The following is a 26,109-nucleotide window of genomic DNA, read 5'->3' as shown; positions in this document are numbered from 1 at the left end:
TTGGTACCAACTAAAAACACAGAGCATATATAGGGACAAAGGGGGAGGTAGGGAGAGGGGGGACCTGAAGTGGAACAACATAAATCCGCACCTCAAAATAAACAAACCTGGAGGTGATGTGCGTGTAACTATGTTCTGAAATATAGCTAAGCATGAAAAAGCTGTAAGAAATGGTTCACTGTTAAGTCACAAGTACGCTTACAGGATAGAGTGCTGTTCCTAGAAAGTGCCTTAACTCTCTTGGATACGAAAAAAATTGCAGAAAGAAAACTTGTGAAACTGATGGAAGTATGCCATCTGTATTTATTGTTATGTTCTGTTGATTCTTGCATATAAGGAATATCCCCATGTAATCCTCATTACCGAAGTAGAACAGATTCTAAGAAGTGGATGAACAAAGACTGGACTGATTTCTGTTTTCTGACACTTTACAGATTACTATCTGTCAACTAAATCGAGAGAGACATAAATCTAGTTAGTATCATCATCTGAATTTTTGTAATTCAACATGCTTTCAACATCAAGTCCATGAGACGCAGGTTGGGTGAATCTGAAACAGTCTAACAATGCATTCCAAATTTAGGGTCTTCAATACAGATGGAGCAAAAATTCAGAGAAACATATGGTAAAAATGAGTTAGCTCACTGACAGCTTTACATCTAGAGAATAATGAAATCATGGGTACTGCAATACCAACGTTTCATTCTATCAGGTAACTTCTTGTACAAGGTAATATTTTATGAGCAAACAGGTAAGTTAAACACCTTTGCCTAAAATGGAAAAAATCTGAGTCATTCACTTTTTAAAAATATATTTTGATGATCAGTTTCAACCTGGTACACAGATGATCTTCAGATCTGAAACTAGTGTTGCACAGCACAGTTTGTTCAAAAGAATGCTGGTGTGCTATGATCTGCTAGTTTTGGGTCTGAAGATCAGTTGGAAGAAATGCAAGTGATAGGAACACCATAAATTTCAATAACTCCCATATGATTTATGTTGTATGGATTCTCTCCTCAAACACCAGACTGACTGAACCTCATAATTTTGCACAGTTGTTTGAGCACATCATGTGGCCCCTCAGTCACTACAGCACGAGATTTTACCGTTCACCTTTCCTGTTTTGGTCCTAATTTGCATTGTTTCTCTCGTTCACTTCCTATATTCCTACAATATTAACAATGGCAATTGCCACTTTCTCCTACCCACGTAACCCTGTTTCCCTTTTAACTATCCCATCTTAATTTAGAACCTATCTCACCCCAGCAAGAAAAGTACATATTGGAAAACGGCAATTTCAGTTTATATCACTGAAGAATGCGTGAAAGGCTCCAACATCATGTAAAATACAATGTGATTTACTGCCAATAGCACTTACTTGAAATTTAAAGGAACACTGTACTATTTCAAAATACGTTTTATGGAATTTATTCTTTAAGTCAAGTTTTCTCAAGCAGGTCTATTGCATTTTAGTGTTGTGTCACTGTTCTTGTCAGCGTGTGATCGTACTCATGTAAGTGACACTATAGTTCTGGAAGAATGTGTACATAGGTGTAAGGTTCCCTCTTTGGAGCGAAACAAGGAAGAAAAGAAGGAACCTTAATCAGAATGTAACATACCACCAACATTGAAATTGAACTGAAGGAATGAAATTAGCCTTCTGTACTTTAAGAAGTTGCCTTAGAATTCATCTGAAGAAATTAATGAAAATCTAAATCAGAATGGTGAAACTAATTCCAAAAATTGAGTGCAGTGTGTTAATCACCATGGTACCTTCCTCAGTAGGAGAAAAAAGATCAAAAGACTTAACAGTCATTGTTAGTTCTTATGTGCCTCTCTACTTCACAGGATTTGTTTAGATGATAACTTTTTATTACTTTCTAAACCATTATTTATATACTGTCCATGGCTCAAAATTACTGTCTATACTTAAATTCTTTTCTATCATAAGTACACAAATTGTTCCACACATTAATTGATAAATATAATTCGTTCACAACTTCTTATCTGTTCCACTACAGATCTAAATCTTTGAAATGATGAGCTATGGGGTATAAACTGGGTCTCATCTCTTTAAAAGTCATCAGATGCATTTTTTGCAGAATATTTGCATTTTAATTTTCACAGTTCATAGATACACTCAGCCCCAACAAATAATGCCAAGTGTCAAAGGAAAATACTGGTCCGATCCTTGTTACAAACCAAATGTTTACTACAGGAACTGTACATGCCCAAACAATAGATCAGCCCAAATAGTCTACTGCTTTATTCTGTTTAATCATATGAATTAACAGGGACAGCAAAACATGACCAGCCAGTACTCCAGCAGAGACTGAGTAGCATTGCAGTAGCAGACATACATATCAGCACCTGCCAGCATAAGGAATGGGACAAGTCTGGTATAGATGACGTACCAGACAAATTTTTACAGATACGTGGAACCAGACACATCATTATAATCAATATAACATGAGACTAAAATAAGATAGCTCCATCAAACTGGCAATTCTACTCGCATTAATAGAATCATTTTGTTTGCAATGAGAAACAGACCTACATCATCTGTTGAACCTGGGCATCACATAAAAAAGGTGCTGAGTAGAATTTCGTTTGGACTGACTCTACACACTGTAAAAACAGAACTGCGTATATCTGCCAAATTTCCAGACGAAATTCACTTAATGACTTATGATAGGCATGGGGTGTATCGGTCATCACAGATGGAGAGAAAATCACCCATGAGTAAGTAGAGTCCTACAAATTCTGAGGATAGAGTAGTATTCCACCCTGTTTCAACTCCCACTCTGAGGAATACCGTACGTACATGAATAATCTAGGCATATTTTTTTCTCCCGCGTTTAAGGATGAGAAATTAGGCTATGCATACTAATTGTAATAACGTTCGTACTGTTCCTCCTTCAACAATAGATCCCATTACACTAAAGTGTTGTTGCAGCCTCAGTCTGCGATGTGTCAGTAGCATGTTAGAAGTGAAGTATTAACCATTCGTTAATAAATTAACATGCACAGTGTCTGTTACTGTGGACAGCTGTTAACAGTTGCTTCTCTGGTGTTTTCAGTCAGCCTGAGGCTATAAATGAATGCAGTCCACTGCAGGGGGCACTCCCTACTGGTGCTGTGCCCAGCATGCACTAGCAACCTCATTATTGATAGAAAATGACACAGAAATGACCTTAACAGCTGTCCACTGCAGTGAAAGCCATGCACCACAGAATTGATTATGACTTATAAGTTATCATTATTGCCCATACACAACTAAAGAAAAACTTGTTATTGAAAAGGCAGAGAATACTGGAAACGTGTGTAGTGGGAAGAAAGTACAATGTGAGCAAGGGTTGCATTCAAAATTGGTGAAAAAACAAAATGCAGCTTCAAGAAATGAACAGTAACTGTGAGGCATTTTGCAGCTGAAAAGGGAAGCAGCTGGACCATAAAAAGAAGACTCCGCAATTGTGTAGATACAAAGTGACAATTTTGATTTGCAATGACAAGTGAAATGTGCTAAATCAAAATAATGGCTTTATCCAAAGAACTAGGCATCACCGTTTTCAAAGCTAGCCAGGGCTGCTTATCAAGATCTTTCTTTCGAAATGGATTCGGCTTCCGGAGGGAAACTACTATCACTCAACAGCTTCGAGAGGATTATGACGAAAAAGTAGTAAATTTTCATCGCTGCCTCATAAATTTGTGCATCCAACATTCCTATACATAATTGCAAATTGGTAATGCAGATCAAATGACTGCCTATTTTAAGATGCCACTTAACACCACTGAATATGAATGGGAAATCCAGCATCGTGATATGAACTGGCAGTAATTAAAAGCAAAGGTGTTCTGTGATTACATGCATAACTGGAGGTGGACGGAAGCTACTACCTTATGTGATATTTAAAAGGAAAACTAGTCTGAAAATACCATGAAAGGCACACTGGTCAAGAGTGAATCTGAAAGGGTGAAATGATAATGACCTTACAGTTGACTGGGTGATGCATGTTTGGCAACATTGCACTGGTGCATTACTGAATTTAAAAAATATGTTTGTCCTGGGCAGCTTCTGTGGACATACAACTGAGAAAGTGAGAGACAAGTCACAAAAAGGGAAAACTGACTTCGTCATTGTTCCTGGAGGTGTAACATCTGTACTGAAACCACTAGATGTGCATATAAATTGGCCTTTCAAAGCTGCACTTAAACAGAGATATATGCAATGGATGGCAGATGAAAACAACAAGTTCATGCCGAGTGGAAATAAATCAAGACGCCAAATTGGTCCTTACCGCTAGTGATGATGATGAACAGAATCATTATGTCCAAATATTTTTTCTATATATAAAATCCTAGTTAAAGCCCCCCTCAAAATTAAGATGCTTGGATTATTTTATGTCATGGATTATTCTTGTATCTACAGTAGATGTGATTATATTACATTAAAAAGCTAGTCTTGCATGCCTTACAACTAACAGTAAATAAATAATTAATGTGGAAGTTTCAACTGCAAAATTCACATTAGCTCATATACTGAATTCTGCCACTAATGAATATTCAACTACTCAGGCAAAACTTTAATTTTTGTGTGTCTTCCATATATCAATATACAAGTAATTTCAGAATGAACAGTTTCTATATTTAAAGGCATGAGTAAAAGCTCCCAGCAGCTCACAGATGATGATGATGATGGTGCTGGTGCTGATGAGGATAATAATGATAATAATAATAATAATAATAATAATAACAATAACAGAAGCAATAGTAATAGTAAATTATTCAGCATACTTCAAATGTTCTATATATAACGCAATTCAGTACAACTGTACAAACAACAACAACAACAACAACAGGATTGTTGAATCCATCATACATGCACATAGGCCAATTCAATTAACAGTTTATCAATGATAGCTTTTATCCATGCTGTAAGTAAAATAATGAACAGGTACACCTTAAGAAATTGTATTACTATCTAGCTAACTACTCTCCATTATGTCAGAAAATACACTATTTCCTCACAACAGTTCTTGCTAAAAATTTTCCAAGTTTGAAGGTTTATAAGTTCACTGTTTTTATTCCCAGTTAAGCTTTTTTTTTTGTGGGTGATCTAATTCAATTGAGGGCTAATATCAAGTTGAATAAAGACTATTTCAAGTGCAGTTTATCTTTCCATTTTCTCTGTCTAAAAATCATGATGTTATATTGGCTCTGAAAGGGCAAGGCAAGTTATAAGAAACAAGTAAAAGAAAGATCCTTTGGTACAGGTAAACGGCAACTGGAATAACCTACAAATTATCAAAGTACCACTCACGCTGCCTATTTTTAATTGATGTTAGATCTTCTTCGAAGACCTGTCCTGTGCCATTTGCAAATGACTCAGCTGTTGCACAGTACCCATGATGCACAAGGTAAGTTGATACCATCCTGTAGAGACAGAAGCAAAGATTACAAATACATCTTACTTATGCAGTAATTAAAAATTAAGGGCCGGAACATGACGTAATTTTGATATTTTGTAATTTATGTTTATTCAGAATTCTGCAATTAAAAATGGTGCAATGACAGAACACTTTAAAGTAATCATCATACATTTCTTGCTCAATAAGTATGTATACTATGAAAAGGTACTGTATGTGACAGAAATATTGCCAAATTATAGCAAACTGGTGTACAAATGTAATTCATGTCTTTAGATTACATGTTGTTTGGGAGAAAGACTTCTCTGAAAAAGTATGTTGATGAACTAGAGCCCCACACTCTCAGTACCGGACAGCGAACAGGTTCTATTTTTTCCTCTTATTGAACAAAACTTCTTTTTTTCTTTTCTTTTAACTTCAAACAGAACTGTTGGAGACAGATTTTGGTCATCAAAAACATGTCATTACTGTATTGTGACCTACATACACACTTCTCACAAGGTAACCTCTTTTTTCCAATTATTTATTATACTTACTTCATTTACTGATCAATTACCCATAACTAATACTAAGACTGACTGGAAAATCCTACAAGGACTAGCATGAGGGCTTCTAATAAGCAATTCATGTGTGACTCAATGTCCCCCCCCCCCCCCCTCTGCCACTTCCCCTTCCTTTCCACATATTTATTATTTTTACAGTCCCATACTAACTATAGTAGAAGGACAATGTGTTTATATTATCTGCATAGGTTTGACTAACATCACACACAGTGTTTGACAGTAAATCACAAGACAAATAAGAAGCAATGAAGGAAGTATGGAAGGAAGATTACAGTTTAACATTCCACCAATACCAGGGACATTAAGAGATGGGGCATAAGTTTGGACTGTATCAAGGGTGAGGAAGGAAATCGGCCCTGCCCTTTCACATGAACCATCTACATCTACATCCACATCCACACTCCGCAAGCCACCTAACGGTGTGTGGTGGGAGTACTTTGAGTACCTCTATCGGTTCTCCCTTCTATTGCCTGAAGCAATCTGGGGAAATCACAGGAAACCTAAATCTGGATGGTCTGGTGCAGGTTACCATCGTCGTCCCACATGCAAGTCCAGTGTGCTAACCACTGGACCACTCTGCTCAGAAAATATGAAAGCGGTCAAATGAAAATGGGCAAATAAATTTAAGATGCTTCACAGTGTATCTTTCAGGTGTCCTCTTCTGTGGAATTTGCCTCACTTTTTCACACAACTTCTGAAAATATGGTTATTAAATTTTTCACACCTCACACACATTGACATTGTTTTGCTTTTATTTACAATACTGGTTCATTTGCACATATGAACTTCGTATTAAGATTTCAGATTTATACCAAACGAAGAGCCACAGCCAGAAAAGTTTTATACTATAAATGTAATACAGCTTAACTCCACTGCTGAGTCAAAGCAATTTCATCCATATTTCATATTTTAACACATACTCTGATCTACAAAAAACAGACAAAAGTTTTAAAACATTACTCACATTCTGTGGCTGTGTTGAGCAGAAAATTACTTCTTAAAAGTAATGCTTTCTTGTATGTTATATATATGGTCATTACTGACATGAATGGAATGTTTTCCTTACCTTTCTACATGGACATGAAACATCTTGAGCTGTACTTCTGCTTGCTGCAGAAATATGCTTTTGTGTTCTGCCACGTTGACTGCTACACTTCACAGTACAAACCTGAGGTGATGAGCAAGTTGTACTCTGAGTGACCAGTGAAAAGGAATACTAGAGGAGTTTTGGTGAGAGGATGATCAGAACAAGGTGATGCACACAGTACTATTTTCTCAGAACCACACAAATACAGAGGATTATCTCATGCATACACACTATGTGGGTGGCAAATAATAAAGAGATCAAAATAAAATGTGTGTGTGTGTGTGTGTGTGTGTGTGTGTGTGTGTGTGTCAATTGTTTGCAACACGTTCACACAACAACAATACACCAGATCTTTAGAACAACCCTTCCTGTCAAGTGCCTTTTTTATTTGGCAAATGCTGGGACAGTGATATGGTACTTTTATGTTGTGGAGAACCAACGTTATTTGTATCTAAACAGTCCAGTCACATTAATGTGACCACCACCTATATTTGATGTCAAAGTGCAACGACCATTCTCGGATCACAGGAGGCAACGCTAGCAGTGGACGGTGTATAAAGCATATTGGGGTGATGTGGAAACAGTGCAGTCATTATTGTAATGTGGAAATGGAGTACTTGTATTACATCCATAAGAGCATAATCAACAGCTATCGGGCCAGGGGTGGAAGCATTTCACAAATGGCTAAATTTGTAAACTGTTTGCTTCCACCATGGTTAAAGTATCCCACACATGGCAAATTGGCTCTGTCCAAAACCATTACTGAGGCAACTGTGGGAAGTCATAGATAATACGGGTTAACGATGGCTGCAGAGGTGTAAGGTGAATAGATGTGCATCTGGTGAGTAACTGACCACCCAGATGAACCAGGGGGCTACAAACATTGTCTGCTCAATGACCGTTCTGCAAACACTGCTTTGTATGCACCTCCTCAGCAGGCACCTGGTTCACGCACCCATGCTACCTGGTGTTCACTGGCAATGAAGGCTGGAATTTGCATGCCAATACTGCAACTGGACATCCACCGAGTGGTGACAGGTGGCCTCTTCAGATGAATTGTTTTATGCTTCAATACTTGGCGTGCATGGCCCCGCAACAATTGGTGGAAAGGTCTACGGTGGAGGATGGAGCGTTATGATCAGGGGAATGTTTCTGTCGCATTTTCTGGGTGATTTAATCATTCTGGAAGGCATAATTGTTCAACACAAGTATGCATCTATCTTTGGAGACTGTGTTCACCACTATATGCAGTTTGTTTTTCCTCAGCACAACAGCATCTACCAGCAGAACAATGCAACATGTCACACAGCTTGCCGTGTACGTATGTGGTTCAAAGAACACCAGGGTGAGTGTACTGTACTCCCGTGGCCACCAAACCCCCCGCATTTAAACCCAAACAAGCATCTATGGTATCATTTCTATCGGGCTATTTGCACCTCAACCAAGAAACCTAGTGTAGCAGGCCACAGGGCTAGAGTTGGCATGTCTTTGCATCCCTATCAGTAGCTTCCAGAACCACATTGACACACTTCCTGCACTGCAAAAAGTAGTTATTCAGGCTTTAGACAGGTGGTCACATTAATGTGACTCAATCATGTATTCCCCCCCCCCTCCCCCCAAAGGGTGGAACCCCTGTACAATATCTGTCTGTGTCAAGTGCACTGCATGGTCAAATGTGTCATCACATTATGAAGTGTTTGCCATCATGTATCTGAGCTGGGACATGAGATCCTGCCTGGTATTTACCTAGGTGGATGTGGAAAATGGTCTACAAACCACATCCTTGCTGGATATCTTTACAACAAAGTCTATCATAATTTGTGACAACATGTGCACCAGAGTAAAGAATAGCAGTGTGTTCAGAAATGAATTACTCGATTGTAGCAGATCATATTTACTGATGTGCACATGTTAGAAAAACGGGGGAAAAACAGAATATATCAAACTGCACAGCTTTTCTGCTATGGTACTACAACAAAAAGCAATCCATTACCGTACAACTACACTATTGACGACAAACTGCTGAAAACAGTATCAACCATATTATATCTACATGTATCTATCTGGAGTGACTCACTGGAATGACTGTGTAAAACAAATAGTAGGCAAAGCACATACAAGATAGATTCACACAAACAATCTTAAGGAAATGCAATTCATCCACTGAAGAAGTAGCTTACAAGGCACTTGTTTGACAGATCTATCTGTGATCCTCAACAGGTTGGACTACCAGATGAGAGAGAGGAGAGTAAACAAAAAGTTGTGTATTTCATCAAAGAATTGTTTAGCTGGTGTGACAGTGTTATAGATACGTTCTATAAACTCCAGGTGTTGTGCACCACAGAGAGGTTTACTACTGAAATTGCACGACAGTACCTCCTGGGAAGAGCCAGACAACATATTAGTTCCTCCCATGCCTCACAAAATGACTGCAACTAGAAAATTCAATAAATTAGAGCTAATACAGAGACTTCTTGGCAATCATCCTTCCCGTGTGCCCTTTGGGAATGGAACAGGGAAGGGGGGAAATCAGTCAGTGGTACCAGAGATACCCTTCACCATACCCTCTTTTTCTCGCAGTTACTTTTAACAGAAAACTTGCAAAACATTTAAAAAAATATACAATGCGTGTCTGTACGAATATTTATTGCAGCATCATGTGAAAATTCAAAGTAAACTGGTCATGCACTTTATGAGATTTTAGCTAATAATGTTTCCACTTGATACTTCACATATATGTATACGCTGAAGCACCAAAGAAACTGGTATAGGCATGTGTATTCAAATACAGAGCTATATAAACAGGCAGAATACGGCACTGGGGTCGGCAACACCTATATAAGATGATGAGCATCTGGTGCACTTGTTAGATCGGCTACTGCTACCACACTGGCAGGTTATCAAGAGTTAAGTGAGTTTGAACGTGGTGTTGTAGTCAGCACACGAGTAATAGTACACAGCATCTCCAAGGAGCGATGAAGTGGGGATTTTACCATAGGATCATTTCATGAGCGTACCGTGAATATCAGGAATCTGATAAACCATCAAATCTCTGACAACGCTGTGGTCGTAAAAAGATCCTGCAAGAACGGGACCAACAACGACTGAACAGAACTGTTCAACATGACAGAAGGGCAAACCTTCCACAAACTGGTGCAGATTTCAATTCTGGGCCATCAACAACTGTCAATGTGCGAACCATTCAATGAATCAACATTGGTATGGGCTTTCGGAGCCGAAAGCCCACTTGTGTACCCTTGATGACTGCACAACACAAAGCTTTACACGTCACCTGGGCCCGTCAACACTGACATTGGACTGTTGATGACTGGAAACAAGTTGCCTGGTCGAATGAGTCATTTCAAATTGTATCGAGCAGATGGATGTGTATGGGTATGGAGACAACTTCAGGAATCCACAGACCCTGCACATCAGTAGGGGACTGCTCAAGCTGGTGGAGGCTCTGTAATGACACGGGGAATGTGCAGTTGGAGTGATATGGGACCCCTGACACGCCGAGATACAATGCTGACAGACGACACATACATAAGCATCCTGTTTGATCAGCTGCATCCATTCATATTCATTCCAGAAGGCCAATGCGATACTTCTGCATGCTTGCGGGGGGTCCTATATGTATTAAGGCAGGTGTACCAGTTTGTTTGGCTCTTCAGTGTTTTTTTTAAAAAAAAAAAAAAAAAAAAAAAAAAAAAAAAAAAAAAAAAAAAAAAAAAAAAAAAAAAAAAACCACCACCACCACAACAACAACAACAACAACAACAACTACTACTACTACTACTACTACTCTGGGGTTCTGGATAGATACCCGGCCGGGTTGGGGATTTTCTCTGCCCCGGAACTGGGTGTTTGTGTTGCCCTTATCATCATCATCATCATTTGTGACAGCATCTAGATTGGATTGTGAAAAAAATGGACTGTGTAAGAATTGAGATTTTGTACGGGTGCTGATGACCACACAGTTGAGTGCTCCACAAACCAAACATCACTATCATACTTGGAATCTTTGACACTGTTACTTTACAATATCAAATATTATTGATGAATCACTTCTAGACCGAGCAGTAGAGTCCCAAGATTCCCTGTCCTAATCAAAACTAACTTTGCTATTTATGTCTCAACTGCACATAGCAGAATCCTAACTATGATGAAGACAAGCACTTGCAGCGGAGAACAGCCCATGAATGTATCTACAACAACGGCACATTTATGCCACTAACACACTTCCCATATTTTCAGAAAAAAAAAATAGCAGTACAGTCAAACACGGCCGTACTGAGTTGGTGTGAAACTATGTCTCACTAAACTGTTGAGAAATTTATGCAAAAAGCATTTTCATGCAACATCGAGAGCTATGACAAATAGCAGATACAATAATGGCAGAAAATTAGGTGAAACAATGAGAAAGATATGTGCCTGAGTTAACTATATATTTTCCAATTTCAGCCACAAATGTACTCTATTTTAGCATATGTACAGTGGCATTTTGAACTCTTACAGCCATCTTCATGTACTCTGACTCTTGCAGCCTCCACATGCCTTTTTATGTGGTTTTACGTATTTCTTACTAACAAAAGTTATAATACACTTGTAAAAGGGACTGATCTAGAATAAGAAGTGTAATAAAGTTTGCATCACCCAATTTTTTTTTTACAAAAAAGTGGTATAACTTGCTCTATGAGGGACGAGATGGCAAACCACTCTGTAACAACTTCAAGCTATACAACTGACGCATGTCATGTTTTCGTAACTGGCAATCAGTGTAGTCGTTGCCAACAACAGACACCACATTGCATGCATTGCAGAGAAATAGGACATATGAAGCAGGCATGCTCTAGGCTACAGTACCAACCACATAGGAATTTGTGAGTGGAAGGGATAGCCACTGAAGAAGTGACAGGGGACAACACTTGGGAAATACGTCAGGTGCTGGAGTAATGGTGGTGGTAAGTTCCTATGGGAGCAAACTGCTGGGGGGCATCGGTCCCTAGGCTTACACATGACTTAATCTAACTTAAACTAACTTATGCTAACGACAACATACACACCCATGCCCAAGGGGTGCTGGAGTAGCCACCACCCCAAACTCCCATTCATTCAAATCAATCTGGGGACAAGCAAAGGATCAGAAAAGGTGAGAAATGTGATGTTGATGGGAGAATTAGATAAGAAAAAATTGAAGACACTTTTTGATACCGGAGCAAAACACAGGAGAGTTTATTTTTCCGCCCTCCTTAGTGACAGGCAGGCCTAGCGGGACAGCCATGCTGGAGTCCAAGTGGGCCAGGCAGTGAAATAATATGCCCTGTATGCTTGCAGTAGATTAATTTGAAGACTGGCAAAGAAATATTTGCACTTACAGTAAAACTATTGTCACAGGAAAATCCAGATTTTGACATGCTCCTAGGGTATGATTTCCTGCGCCACATTCACAGTGTAGTTACTATGGATCTCACACTGTCCAACTAGGTGCCCAAGAATTCCTATTAGGCAGTGACAGTACTGTACTGGCATCTGAGAATGGCATGAAAGGATCTATCCTACCACTCAGAAGATAAACACACTTCAGTGCTTCAACTGACTGAGAAACTCTTATATGGTGGAATGAGGAGGTCTTTCCTCCTCACCCTGTCTGTACGACTCCCCTGACCCAGGGTTATGGGTGACTATTGCAAACTCTACCACTTTTCCTAATTTCGCCAGTCCTTCTCCCTCACCCTTCTTCCGTCCCATTCAACCCTTCTGTTAGAAGGAAGAGTCACTAGCTCTGATAGCTTGCAAATTTTAAAACCTTTTATATGTTTGTTCTCCAGTTGATAACTGAGTAGAGTATGATATAATTTCATTTGCTTAAATTATTGTGTTCCATAGCGCTCCTCGTAGGATTATGATGCACTAATACCCCAGCCATTGTGCTGATACTAGTTGTACAAGTTTCAGCTCATCCTCATGTACCTACCACTAACCAGCCTGGTGGCTACTCTGTCTTATCTACTGTCCCTGTCGGGCCACCTAGCAACAGCTGCTGCTTTTCGGAAAGTCAGCCATACAGATGTTATTGTTCTTTCATGTTAAACTTTTGCTTCTAAAAGTATTTTTTAATTTCTTAATTTTACATGTTTTGCGTCTTCTTGTACAACAAATGCCTGTTGCTCTTTATGATTTTCAAACCATAATTGCAGGCATCTGATGACATCAGTAGCCAAAATGGTGTAGAAAATAATTAAGTTTTTATAGTGATCTAGACGGTTCTATTCACAAAATACTCGTGACAATCATGGACTCGCACAGTAATTTTTTTCCGTTATTAATAATCACTTAATATCTTTGGCAGAGATGGTCTCTACGTATTAAGTGTTTTAATTAACAACCACATATTGTGGAGCTTTTACTACAATCATCATGCATGTCTGGTCGGCATCACCTTCCCTGCATAAAGTTCCTCATTCTCACTCCCCTCCCTGCCCACAAATCTCCCCCTTAGCAGACTTATTTTCTATCTCCTATTTGTGCTGCTATCCTTTATCTAATCATTGCAATACCTGTCCCTCAGCTGTCTTTTATTTTATCTAGTACATTTCTTAACATGTCTTGGCTATTTTACACTTTCTCTCTCATAACACCAAAGCATATTACTGTCCTCAAGAACCAATATCCCATTTAATGAGTTAACTGTCTTAATTTTGTTCGTGCCAATAAAAATTTTGTCTTTTCTTCTTCCCAGTTTTCTATGGGGGCCATATTTCAATTTATCACTTTCACCAATTTTGTATGTGTTTCCATTCTTCTTCATTTTTTTATATCATGAGGGTTAAGTCTTATTCTCTTCAGGAGCTTTCCAAGTTTGTGTAGTCACTGTTCTGTTGTGCCAGGCTCATGAAAACTTAAGTTTGGGTGTTTAGATCAGTAAGGTTTAATTTCATGTTAGCTTTCACCTTTTACTTTTAATCAATACCAAAATAATAACGGTATGTTATCACAATTGTAGCTGCCTTATTGAAGCTCATAAAAATTTATAGGTTACATGAAATAATTTCCAACTGAATCCATGCATCATATGATGTAGGGGTACTCATAAAACTTGCTCATTCTCCCTGAATTCTGTAAATTAATAGGTTTTTTGTTGACTTCTAACTACAGCATAATCACTGGAGACCACAGAAAAATGGTCTACCTCAGGCAGTGTTCTAGCTCTCCATCTACACCAATGATCAACCACTGCCTCCAAATACAAGAAGCTTCCTGTATATATGTGACAGACCTTGCTGCACAGAGCTAAAGCTTTGACAACATGGAGAGAAATCTGACAAATTTCCTCAGAAATCTATCACAGTACTATAATGGAACAAGATATGACCAAACCATTGTAAGGCACAACTATGTGCATTCCATCTATGGAACAGAGAAGTTTATCATGAGCTACATATAGATGGTCAATAACCCAATTATAGCATTATCATGCTCCAAAATAATGGAAGTAACACTTTTACAGAATTTTTACATTAAAAAACCACTCTGAGAACAACAAAATGAAAGTGTCTGAATAAAATTATCCAATTTACGAACAGGCAGAGGCCTACATTCTCCAACAATCACTGGATCTGCAATTGCACTGTGTTTTCCTGTCACAGAATATGCCTGTTCGATCTATTACTGATCATTTCATACTGGACGGATTTTAGCACTCCATCAAACATATAGGCTGATGACAGGTTGCCTCAATCTGTTCTAATAGATAAAGTTTATTAACTGGCTGGAATAGCACCACATGCAGTACGCAGAGAAGAGGCTGCTGGTAAAGAGAGGCTTACAGTGGCGTACAACATAATCAGCCACTGCATGGGCACAGCCTCCCTCATCAACGTCCTAGGTCCAGGAAGGGCTTCCTATGACCATCGGAGAACTGTATCATGCTTCATGTAAGATGAGGCTGGAACTGCCAAATTAGAAAACTTAAACTCTGAAGATGGATGGCAGCAGCCAAGCAACGACCCCCCCCCCCCCCCCTCCCCGGTACAGAGAAAGCTGTAATGGGAAGATTGAAGGACGGATGTTGATGCCACTGTGTATGCAGACAAGAGCCAGCCATATGCTTCAACACTTATTGTGCCCAACATCCTGCACAGATGATATCATTCCTGCCAGTCCGAGTGCCTTGGAGGTTGTGAAGTTCATGGTACATGTGAAATAAAGATACTAGTTCACCAAATGTGTTGCGATTTTCCCCAGTATAATTTTCCTGTTGTCAGCTAGTATATCTGTATGTTTCTGAACTGAGAATAAATAAATTATTAGAAATATTATCTATTGTGATATGGTCATAGGTATGCTCTACACTATATACATACTTTGCAAGCCTTCTTGTGGTGTCTCCAGTTCCATCACTAATTGTATGCAGCAAGATGGTCATTAGTCTCAGTATAAATCTGAGTTTTTCTAATTTTGCAGTTGTAGTTATTTTATGATACATACATTGATCAGCCTAAACATTATGACCACCTACTTAATAGTGTGACGGTTCACCTTTAGAATACAATATAGCAGCAATTCCACACTGCATGAATTCGCCAAGTCCTTTCTAGGTTTCTGGAAGTATTGGAACCAGATGTTGCATGGGCCATGCAATATGAGTAAATTACATGGCAGTGTTTTTAGGGCATGTAACTGGTGCCTGATAGCAATCTAGATGTGTTCCATCAAGTTTTGATCAGGTGAATTCCATGATGTGGACATCAATGTGAGTCCACTACCACACCCCTCAAGCACAATTCTGGCCTTGAGATGACTGTTGTCTTGGTGGAAGGTGCATCGTCATTAGGAAAGAAATCAAGCAGAAAGGAGTGCAGATGGCCACAAAGATGTTAAAGTAGTGTCATGGTGGCTCGGTTACTACCGAAGGTCCCACAAAAGCCCAAGTGAAATTTCCAAACAGCAAGCAAAATACTGCTGCCACCAGCCTGCTTTTGTTGCACAGTGCATGTTCAAGCAGCTGTTTGACTGGATGATGGTGTATCTGAACACGTCCATTCACCTAGTGTAAGAAGAAACATGATTCCTCCAACCAGATGGCATGTTTCCACTGAACCTCAGTCAAATACTGATGATTCTGCACCAATTGCAATTTAACTGACAATGTCATTATGTCAGCAAGTGAACATGTAGGGATCATCTGCTGCAGAAATCCATGTTCAACAATGTGTGCCAAATGATATACTTCAAAAACTTGTGCCTGCATCAGCGTTTTACTCTGTTGTCTGATCTGCCTCAGATAGCAGCCAATCCCGTTTACAAACTGGGTCAGCCTTCAATCTCTAAATTCCATGATAAAGTGTGGATGTTGAACACTGTCACCCTCTTGTAGTTTCAGTGCCCTTCAACCCCATTCCAAAAATGCTCACAGTAGTAGCATGCAAATAGGATTGCCATTTCCGAGATCCTTGTTTTTAGGCATTGGGAAAAATCTGCCTTTTGTCAGTCACGTATGTCGGGGGATTACCACATTTGTAGGCCATATTGTTGCTAGAATGATTACCCATTCATCTGTGCTTCGCTTATATGCTTTCCTTACCATGTCGCAGACTGGCAACACAACCAGGCAGCATTCTGTCTCATGGTGGGCAGTGGTCATAATGTTTTGGCTATCATTGTATATGGAAGAGAATCATATATTGCTTGATTTATCAGCTGTAATTCATTATAATCTTCTGTTTTATCAAAATTCTCTGGCTAACATGGCATCAGCCTCTGCACGCATCACTTCTAGAAGCGAGTGACTCACTTATGAAGAGTAGCTTGCCATTCTCCACGGTTGTCTGGAACAGGGAACTCGTGAATTGTACGCAGAGTGCGAGCCCGTAGCTCCCGCATCATATCTTCAATGTCAAACACAAATGGTGACTGGCCAAAATTTGCATCAACAACTTCTCCAGGTGTCTGAAGCCCAACCGTTGGGTAGAGGTTTGGCTGCAATAAAGTGCCAATATATTTGTAATTAGTGTACATAAAACACATGGCAAAAAAACATATTAATGTGCATAACTGGTCTTGGAACATTAAGCGTTTCTCTGGTTGCCTGACATAACTAAATCTTAAAATAATCACATTATTTTAATTTCTAGTCTGACAGTGGTGGTGTTTGCCTCACATAACTAAATCCTAAAATAATCACATTATTTTAATTTCTAGTCTGTCAGTGGTGTTGGAAGGAGGGGAGGGAGGGAGGGAGGAGGGGGAGGAGGAGGAGGTGTAGAAGAGGAAGGAGGAGGTGGTGGTGGTGGTAGTGGTAGTTTCACTACACATGATGATGTCGCCTATGATGTGCAGCGAGTAACTAAACACACACACACACACACACACACACACACACACACACACACAGAGAGAGAGAGAGAGAGAGAGAACAAAATGATAATAAAAGAAAGGTATTTCTGAATATGCTATACCTAACCCCGGATGGTGAAATCTCTCTCTCAATATGATCAGTAATGAGATAATTTAGCATAAAACATAAAAAGTTCTCCAAATAATGTCAAAGCCAAAAATATTAACCTATATTACACAGTAAAAAGCCTTTTGGTGGAATGCACAAACAACTAACTATGAGGTACTAATAAGATTTTCATGACTTACTGGTAGGTCTGTGAATGCCACACCAAGGTTGTGGCCATTTTTAGTATAAAAACAAGTATTGTCAACAAGGTTGACACCACAGCCTATAACATCACCAGTTGTAAATGTTGGTCCATAAGGCTGTCCTGTGCCTGATGAGCAGAATGAATGTCCATCATCGCCATGGTAGCCATACGAGTGCTTGTCCCAACCTATGGAAAAATGGATCGAGCGCGGTACATGTATATGCCTGAGACACACAGAAGGTTTATTTTGAAATTGTAAACATATTTAATTTCAAAACAAGTGCCAACAATGTCTCCTCATCTTCCCATCATATATCGACTTATATACTCTATTTCATAAATAACTATTAGCAATTGTTCATTGCATTTACACTGTCTGATTTACCGAAGAGCACAAAGTGCATGTGTTGATGAAGTTAGCGGTTATGATACAAGCACACAGAAATGTGATGTCCCTGCCCTTGGTACATTAGTGGAAGATCATACAAAATTAGAAGGAACAGCTCACAGATTTGCACATATACTGGGTAAACTTTAGCACTACTGTTATGAATGTTACAGCTACAGTATCTACAAATATGACTGCATCTAAATGGCTTTGCCTCTCACTTTCAACCAGATTAATAGTTTCTGCAATGAAATATTACTGATCCTGTTTTCTCAAGCACATCTCGTCTACATGTGAAGCCTGCTTTACACAGTACTAATGTTCCTACTACAGGGACAACTTGCATCAGTAACATTAAAATCTTGCTGTAGTGTTGTCAGAAGATAACAGAAAAAATAATTCACCAATGTCATATCTGGAACTGTTGGTAATAACATGCAGAAACTGTCACTTTGTCACATTATTGACTAGTGCAGCTCACCCTGACACCCTTTAGGATACACTTACATCACTCACATAATATTCAATCCACATGAAGCAAAGAAAGTTGTTCAGCATGAATTTCACTTTGCAACACAGTGTGCAATGATTCGAAATATACTAACAGATTAAAACCATGTGCCAGACTGATGCTCGAACCTGAGCCACATTTTGTCGGCAAATGTTGTACCAACTGAGCTACCTACGCATGACTTGCAATCTGCTGTCACGGCTTTACTTCCTCATCTTCACTTCTCTCATCTTCGGAATTTGGAAGGTTGGAGATGACGTACTGGCAGAAGAAAAGCTTTATGGGTGGGTTGTAGGTCGTGTCTGTACAGCTGTCAGTACAGCATTTGCTCATGAAAGGTGAACGTCACAGTATCGAGTCCTGGTTTGCCACACAGTTTTAATTCGTCAGAAAGTTAGATCACCTGTCTGTAGCTTCAACATTTAAGAAGCGATTAAATGATGAATCAGTGAATATTTGTTTCCAGTGAAACTGATCCTCACTAACATAAAAATAAACAAACTAATTCAAAGTCAACTGACTGTGTATTTTCTGACACAAAAGTTAAGCTACCTAATGTGTCATGGTCAAAAAATAACTTCAGATGCTTGTACATGGCAATGAAGGAAGTTGGGCAGGAACACATGAATGAAAAAGATGGATTAATTTTAAGAACATGAATAATGCTTAGTAAAATTATTGTTTGACTGATATGTCGTATTAACATAAAAATATGGTCAATATGAAGGTGTAATGAATGAAAGCGACTGCTTTCTGGTAAAGCTAATAGTCATCCAGAAAAGGAAGTGGCAGATTTTGCAGGTGTAGTGTTTGCAACCATCAGTAGATCTGAAAACATCTCAGCCTACAAGAAATTGACTGGAAGATGATAATGACTGGCATCATTCCAATGAGCAACAGTGGGAGGCTGAAAATGCCTGGTCTACATTATCTACCAGATAGCAGTTGCTGCAGGACATCTATGTTTCCTCTTCTTCAACAGTTTCTTGATAATAATTTGGATGAAAATGTATCACATGAAATTTTGAGCAGAACTGCATGGGCAAGGCTCACGAAGAGACTCCAATAATGGGTCACGACAAACTGGAAATGGTGTCTGGGCGTTTGAATTTTAACATGATGAAGATGACTGATACAGTTGCATGTGCAATCAAATCCCTCAGGAGCCTTCTGGCAGGTGTATGTGAAAGGGTAGAGAAAGCTGAATGGGGATTTTATGTTTTGGTAGTGTTCCAGTTACAAGGAAATGAATACATCGGTTGACTAGGTTGCATACTGTAGCACAATGATAATGACTATGGAACAACCCAAATCATTGCCTGTCTTTAGGTGGATTCAAGTTTAACCTAAACATCTTGAAAGTTATCAATTCCAGCACCCACTGGAATAAAACAGATATTTGCTGGCGTTAACATACAGTTAACTAAATGTCATTTATTACTGTCACAATCTTAAATAATTTTGTTCAATTACAGAACATTTTTGGATTGGTAGTAATTACAGGGTAACCAGTCAATTTCAGTGACCATGAAGTACTTATGGAAACTGTACACAGTAATTTAAATTCACTGGTTTCTATGCAGTTACTACTGATCTGAAGATGTTTCACAACTGAATGAAACTGATTATCTTTGTAGAGAAAGGGCAAACTCTGACAGCTGTCTCAGATATTTTGATAATTCGGTTGTTATGGGGTTCTCTTCTTAATCATAAATCAAACCTTCCTTCAAACATCACGACTAGCCAATCAACTCTATTTATCTCAAACACTATCACAAATATCTGGTGATGCCTGAATAATGAGCCAAAGAGCAAGGATAATATTCACAAAATCTTGCTGTCTGTAGATGACATTTTCTGGAATTTTTGGACATTGATGTCATGTTACATCCTGGATCCTGTGAAGTCTGAAACACAGCAAACAGCAAAAGTTTTCCCATGTCATGACAGTGTTACATTCTACATATTCAGGGTAAACTAGAACTCCACTGACAAATTTTCTGAGGTTGTTCTGAGTATTTTGGTATAACGGACCCAAGGTCTCCGGTGGCTCGTGATGAAGTAACAATGTGATTGTGATTTATTTGGGTTTATTAATCATGTCATCTTTGTTTCTGTGAAAATATCTTCACAAGAATTAAGAAGCCTGTAATATGCAACAACCATAACACACACTACAAAATACTGATTAATACAAGGACGTAGAGGCTTATCTCACTATGGGTAAGATAGATACTGCCTACAGGAAAATTAAAGAGACCTTTGGAGAAAAGAGAACCACTTGTATGAATATCAAGAGCTCAGATGGAAACCCAGTTCTAAGAAAAGAAGGGAAAGCAGAAAGGTGGAAGGAGTATATAGAGGGTCTATACAGGGGCGATGTTCTTGATGACAATATTATGGAAATGGAAGAGGATGTAGACAAAGATGAAATGGGAGATATGACACTGCGTGAAGAGTTTGACAGAGCACTGAAAGACCTAAGTTGAAACAAGGCCCTGGGAGTAGACAACATTCCATTAGAACTACTGACGGCCTTGGGAGGGCCAGTCCTGACAAAACTCTACCATCTGGTGAGCAAGATGTATGAGACAGGCGAAATTCCCTCAGACTTCAAGAAGAATATAATAGTTCCATTCCCAAAGAAAGTAGGTGTCGACAGATGTGAAAATTACCGAACTGTCAGTTTAATAAGTCACAGCTGCAAAATACTAATGCGAATTCTTTACAGACGAATGGAAAAACTGGTAGAAGCTGACCTCGGGGAAGATCAGTTTGGATTCTGTAGAAATGTTGGAACACTTGAGGCAATACTGACCCTATGACTTATCTTAGAAGAAAGGCAAACCTACATTTCTAGCATTTGTAGACTTAGAGAAAGCTTTTGACAATGTTGACTGGAATATTCTCTTTCAAATTCTGAAGGTGGCAGAGGTAAAATACAGGGAGTGAAAGGCTATTTACAATTTGTACAGAAAGCAGATGGCAGTTATAAGAGTCAAGGGACATGGAAGAGAAGCAGTGGTTGGGAATGAGTGAGACAGGGTTGTAGCCTCTTACCGATGCTATTCAATCTGTATATTGAGCAAGCAGTAAAGGAAACAAAAGAAAAGTTCGGAGTAGGTATTAAAATCCATGGAGAAAAATTAAGAACTTTGAGGTTCGCCGATGACATTGTAATTCTGTCAGAGACAGCAAAGGACTTTGAAGAGCACTTGAATGGAATGGACAGTGTCTCGAAAGGAGAGTGTAAGATGAACATCAACAAAAGCAAAACAAGGATAATGGAATGTAGTCGAATTAAGTCGGGTGATGCTGAGGGAATTAGATTAGGAAAGAGACACTTAAAGTAGTAAAGGAGTTTTGCTATTTGGGGAGCAAAATAACTGATGATGGTCGAAGTAGAGAGGATATAAAATGTAGACTGGCAATGGCAAGGAAAGTGTTTCTGAAGAAGAGAAATTTGTTAACATCGATTATAGATTCAAGTGTCAGGAAGTCGTTTCTGAAAGTATTTGTATGGAGTTCAGCCATGTATGAAAGTGAAACATGGACGATAAATAGTTTAGACAAAAAGAGAATACAAGCTTTCGAAATGTAGTGCTACAGAAGACTGCTGAAGATTAGACGGGGTAGATCACATAACTAATGAGGAGGTATTGAATAGAATTTGGGAGAAGAGGAGTTTGTGGCACAACTTTACCAGGAGAAGGGATCGGTAGGTAGGACATGTTCTGAGGCACCAAGGGATCGACAATCTAGTACTGGAGGGCAGCGTGGAGGGTAAAAATCGTAGAGGGAGACCAAGAGATGAATACACTAAGCAGATTCAGAAGGATGTAGGCTGCAGTAGGTACTGGGAGATGAAGAAGCTTGCACAGGATAGAGTAGCATGGAGAGCTGCATCAAACCAGTCTCGGGACTGAAGACCACAACAACAACACAACAGCCCCATCCACAAAAGTGCTGTGATTTGGTTGCCACTGGTGAATTGCATTCAATGAACTGGCAGGCAAGGTGCATATCGGCGAACTTATCATCAGAAATCCTATCCGAAGTGCTGTTGTGCATCACTGTTAATCCACAATTAAGAATGCTGGAAATCAAAACCCTAGACTGTCAGAAGTACTGAATGTAAGCTTGAGGGCAACGAGTTTAAGACGGCATTACTGCTGTTAACAACAGGTAGCATGAGTGAATGGAAACAAGACACACAGCACAAACTGTCAACATTTTCACCACTGTTTACTACTTTCAGGGCAACACAAAGCAAAGCTAATTGTGGCAAGAAACCAAACGAAATACGAGAAACCTGGGATGAACCGTCAAGAGACGGTGGATCCTTTAAACCAAAATACACAGAATGTATCCACAAACAATCTCTGGAAGTCTGTTGTTGGAGTTCTATATAACTATACTCCAATCATCATCTTAAAGTGTCTGGTGGAGGTATCTCAAGTGCCCTCAATCATTTCCTTCCTACCCTTCCATTTTCCAATGATGTACAGGAAGAAAAACTGTCGGTAAATCACCTTATGAGCTGCAATTTTCTCGATTTTCCAGTCATGATCATTTCACAAGACATAGGTGGGAGAAACACAGCTCTAAAAAAACTCTTAGTCATTGGACTGCAAAGATAATAACTGACGTAGATACTTGTTACAATGCAGATTTACAAGGTCTCTTCTTAACAACTCTTCCATCATAGACGAGTTCTAACATAAAAACCAGCAACAAAAATTTGGTGTGTGTGTGTGTGTGTGTGTGTGTGTGTGTGTGTGTGTGTGTGTGTGTGTGTGTGTTTAAATAGAGGATCACCACACAAGAAATACTGGCTTGGAGACCTCACAGGTAGGTTTTCACCATCTTCTTGGAAGGAATTGATGGGTCACAACATCTGTGCCCGCAAAGTAAGTGTTGTGTCATACAAATAAAACAGCTTATTGCATGTGGGAATTTTACACTCTATCTTTCTCCCTTGGCAGCTAAACCTAGGTGACTCAAATATCCTCCTTTAACACTATTAGAAATGTTGGCTCCAAGTCTAACACTGTTTCACCAACATCACACACACGTGGAATTTATTGTCAACAAGATCTAATGAATGCGACTTTATCAGCAACTGCGTATTTCTGAGTACATATACAGCCTGACAACAAAAGTAAAGCACCAAGAAGATATGGTCGAATGTCAGCGTAACTTCTTATACATACACACCATTGGTGGGTATGCAAATCAGAGCTGCAATTCTACAGCCAGCAAAGTGCATTAGTGGTGTTCGCTTCAGTGTTGTTACCAGTCCTGGAAGTTGGAAGTGTATATAAGGGGCACAAACAGCACTGGATGTTGAGTGATCACTGGAAGGACATGTAGATGCTGTGTACTGACGACAGACAGCATCGCTATGTACTCAGGACAGACAGCATCATAACCCCTGACAGTTTGAAAGGGCCTCATTGTGGGTCTCCATTCGGCCAGTTGGTTGAATCATGAGATATCCAGATTGGTGGGGCATTAGGATGTGACAGTGGGCTGATGTTGGACTGCATGGGAATGTGAGGGCAAGTATACATATCACCAAGTTTCCAGTTAACCGTTTTTGACTACCACAAAGTAGTATCACCTTATTGTGCAACAAGCACTTCGTAACCCCCTCAAATTTGAGCCAGCTATCTGAGTACAAGTAACGCACTCCATGCAACATTTTGTGTCATCCCGTACAGCAGTTGGCAACTAGCAGTGGCCAGATTAGGGAATTACCATCCCATGCATAAGTTGCTGTTAACACCGGAACGTCAATGGCTGTTTTTGGTGTGGTATCATGACCTGAAAGTGTGGCTTGCTGATGGATGATATGGTATTGTGTTCAGTGATGAATCATGGTTCTGCACTAACCCAGATGGCAGTCAGTGGTGAGTATTGCAGTAACCTGGAGAAAGGATCCGTTCTTCCGTCGTTTTGAAGAGATACATTAGTGTTACTCCTGGCGTTGTGATGAGGGCAGCCACCATACACAACTGTAGGCCATGGCTGATAGTGACTGTTGGAACTTGTGATGGCAAATCGGTATGTCAAGAACATCCTGCACCCTCAATTTCTCTCTCTGATGCCACAGTATCATTGTGCCATTTTTTTAACAGACAATGCTCATCAACACAAGATATGCCTTTTAACGGACTGTCTGTGTGATGTTGAGGCATCACCGTGGCCAGCAAGATCTCCAGATCTGTCCCCAATAGAACTTATGGGACCAGATTGGGTATCAACTTCGTCTATGTGCCTGTATCCAGGATAGCAAGGATCAGTTACAACAGTTGTAGGTCAGCTTGCATCAGGAGATGATACAATGGCTTTATGACAATCTTCACAATTGAATCAGTGCATGCATCCGGGTCAGAGGGGATGCACCATCATACTAGTGAGTAGATTCGTGATGTCGAGTTTTTGTAAATTTGACTTGATTATGTGATCAAAGTCTCATTTCATTTCTTCCTCCCCTTTTTGATGCTTCATGTTTTTGTCAGGCAGTGTATTTGTTCATTGCAGTTTATGCATACTGCTTTTATGCAGGTGTTGCTGGTGGCTTAGTAGACCAATTATTGCATAAAATATGCACTGACATGTTTCATTGAACTGGTGAGGGAATACTGTTTGGCTTTACATAGTTTCTGCCATTGTTGAGCTTCTGCTTCCCATAATCTATCATCTTGATCAAAAAGATCAGGTCCACCCACGATGTCAGAGTGCCAAAGCTTTTGATGTCCTGCCACAGCATCCCAAGTATCTTGGTGAAAGCGCTCCAATATCTTCACACGATGGCAATAAAGAGACCATTTTTCACAGCCATACCCACGTTGAGGCTATTGTCTTGCACTCTCAAGTTTTGTGTTTATTTGGAGGACGCAGTGAAAGAGACATTCATAGGATGTGTGGAAAACTTGGGTTCTGTTTTATATATCCATGCGAGAAGTGCCAAGAGAATACTTTCAAAATAGGGTCAGGTATCTACTTGATTGAAATCAGGCTTGAACATCATGGTCTAGTAGAGTACCTGCAGGGGCAAATCATGATAGGACTGTGATTCTTTGAGTGTTCACAGTCAAAGCAAATTGCTCAAATGTGTTCTCCCCTTCCCCCCTACCTTTACCTGTCTTATGTCAAAAGGATATCTAATTTCCACACTGTTGCTGTTCATAGATCACATGTCATGGATAATGGCCAATGAGTTAAGGGTAAAGAGTACTTGGTTTAGCATACATCCTCATTTTATTTCCATCAGTCACGGTCATTCAAAAAGAAACAAGCCAATGGCTGTAAAATGAAAACCTCTGAATGGATTGCAATCCCATGGACTACACAAGACAGTGTGTTTACTATAACTGCACTGAGGCCTCAAACTCACCTCTAAAGGGACAAGCACGCATGCACACCCATGTGATGACAGAGCAAGAATGTGTACGAGTCGCCTGTCCACTGCACTCA

At 39.5% G+C, this 26,109-nt stretch overlaps 1 protein-coding gene across 1 annotated transcript in view; it reads right to left on the bottom strand.

Annotated features, from left to right (window-relative positions):
- Nucleotides 1-26,109, bottom strand: part of LOC124799303 (ran-binding protein 9) — a 226,517-nt gene that overhangs the window by 29,520 nt on the left and 170,888 nt on the right. Inside the window, exons 3-5 of the mRNA XM_047262890.1 lie at nucleotides 17,724-17,914; nucleotides 16,873-17,057; nucleotides 5,321-5,433 (exon numbers count right to left, since the gene is read on the bottom strand). Of these exons, the coding sequence (XP_047118846.1) occupies nucleotides 5,321-5,433; nucleotides 16,873-17,057; nucleotides 17,724-17,914 (489 nt within the window). The remainder of the gene's footprint in view (nucleotides 1-5,320; nucleotides 5,434-16,872; nucleotides 17,058-17,723; nucleotides 17,915-26,109) is intronic.

Source organism: Schistocerca piceifrons, chromosome 5 (assembly GCF_021461385.2).
Source record: "Schistocerca piceifrons isolate TAMUIC-IGC-003096 chromosome 5, iqSchPice1.1, whole genome shotgun sequence".
Classification (NCBI taxonomy): domain Eukaryota; kingdom Metazoa; phylum Arthropoda; class Insecta; order Orthoptera; family Acrididae; genus Schistocerca; species Schistocerca piceifrons.
This window is presented reverse-complemented; position numbering and strand designations above follow the sequence as displayed.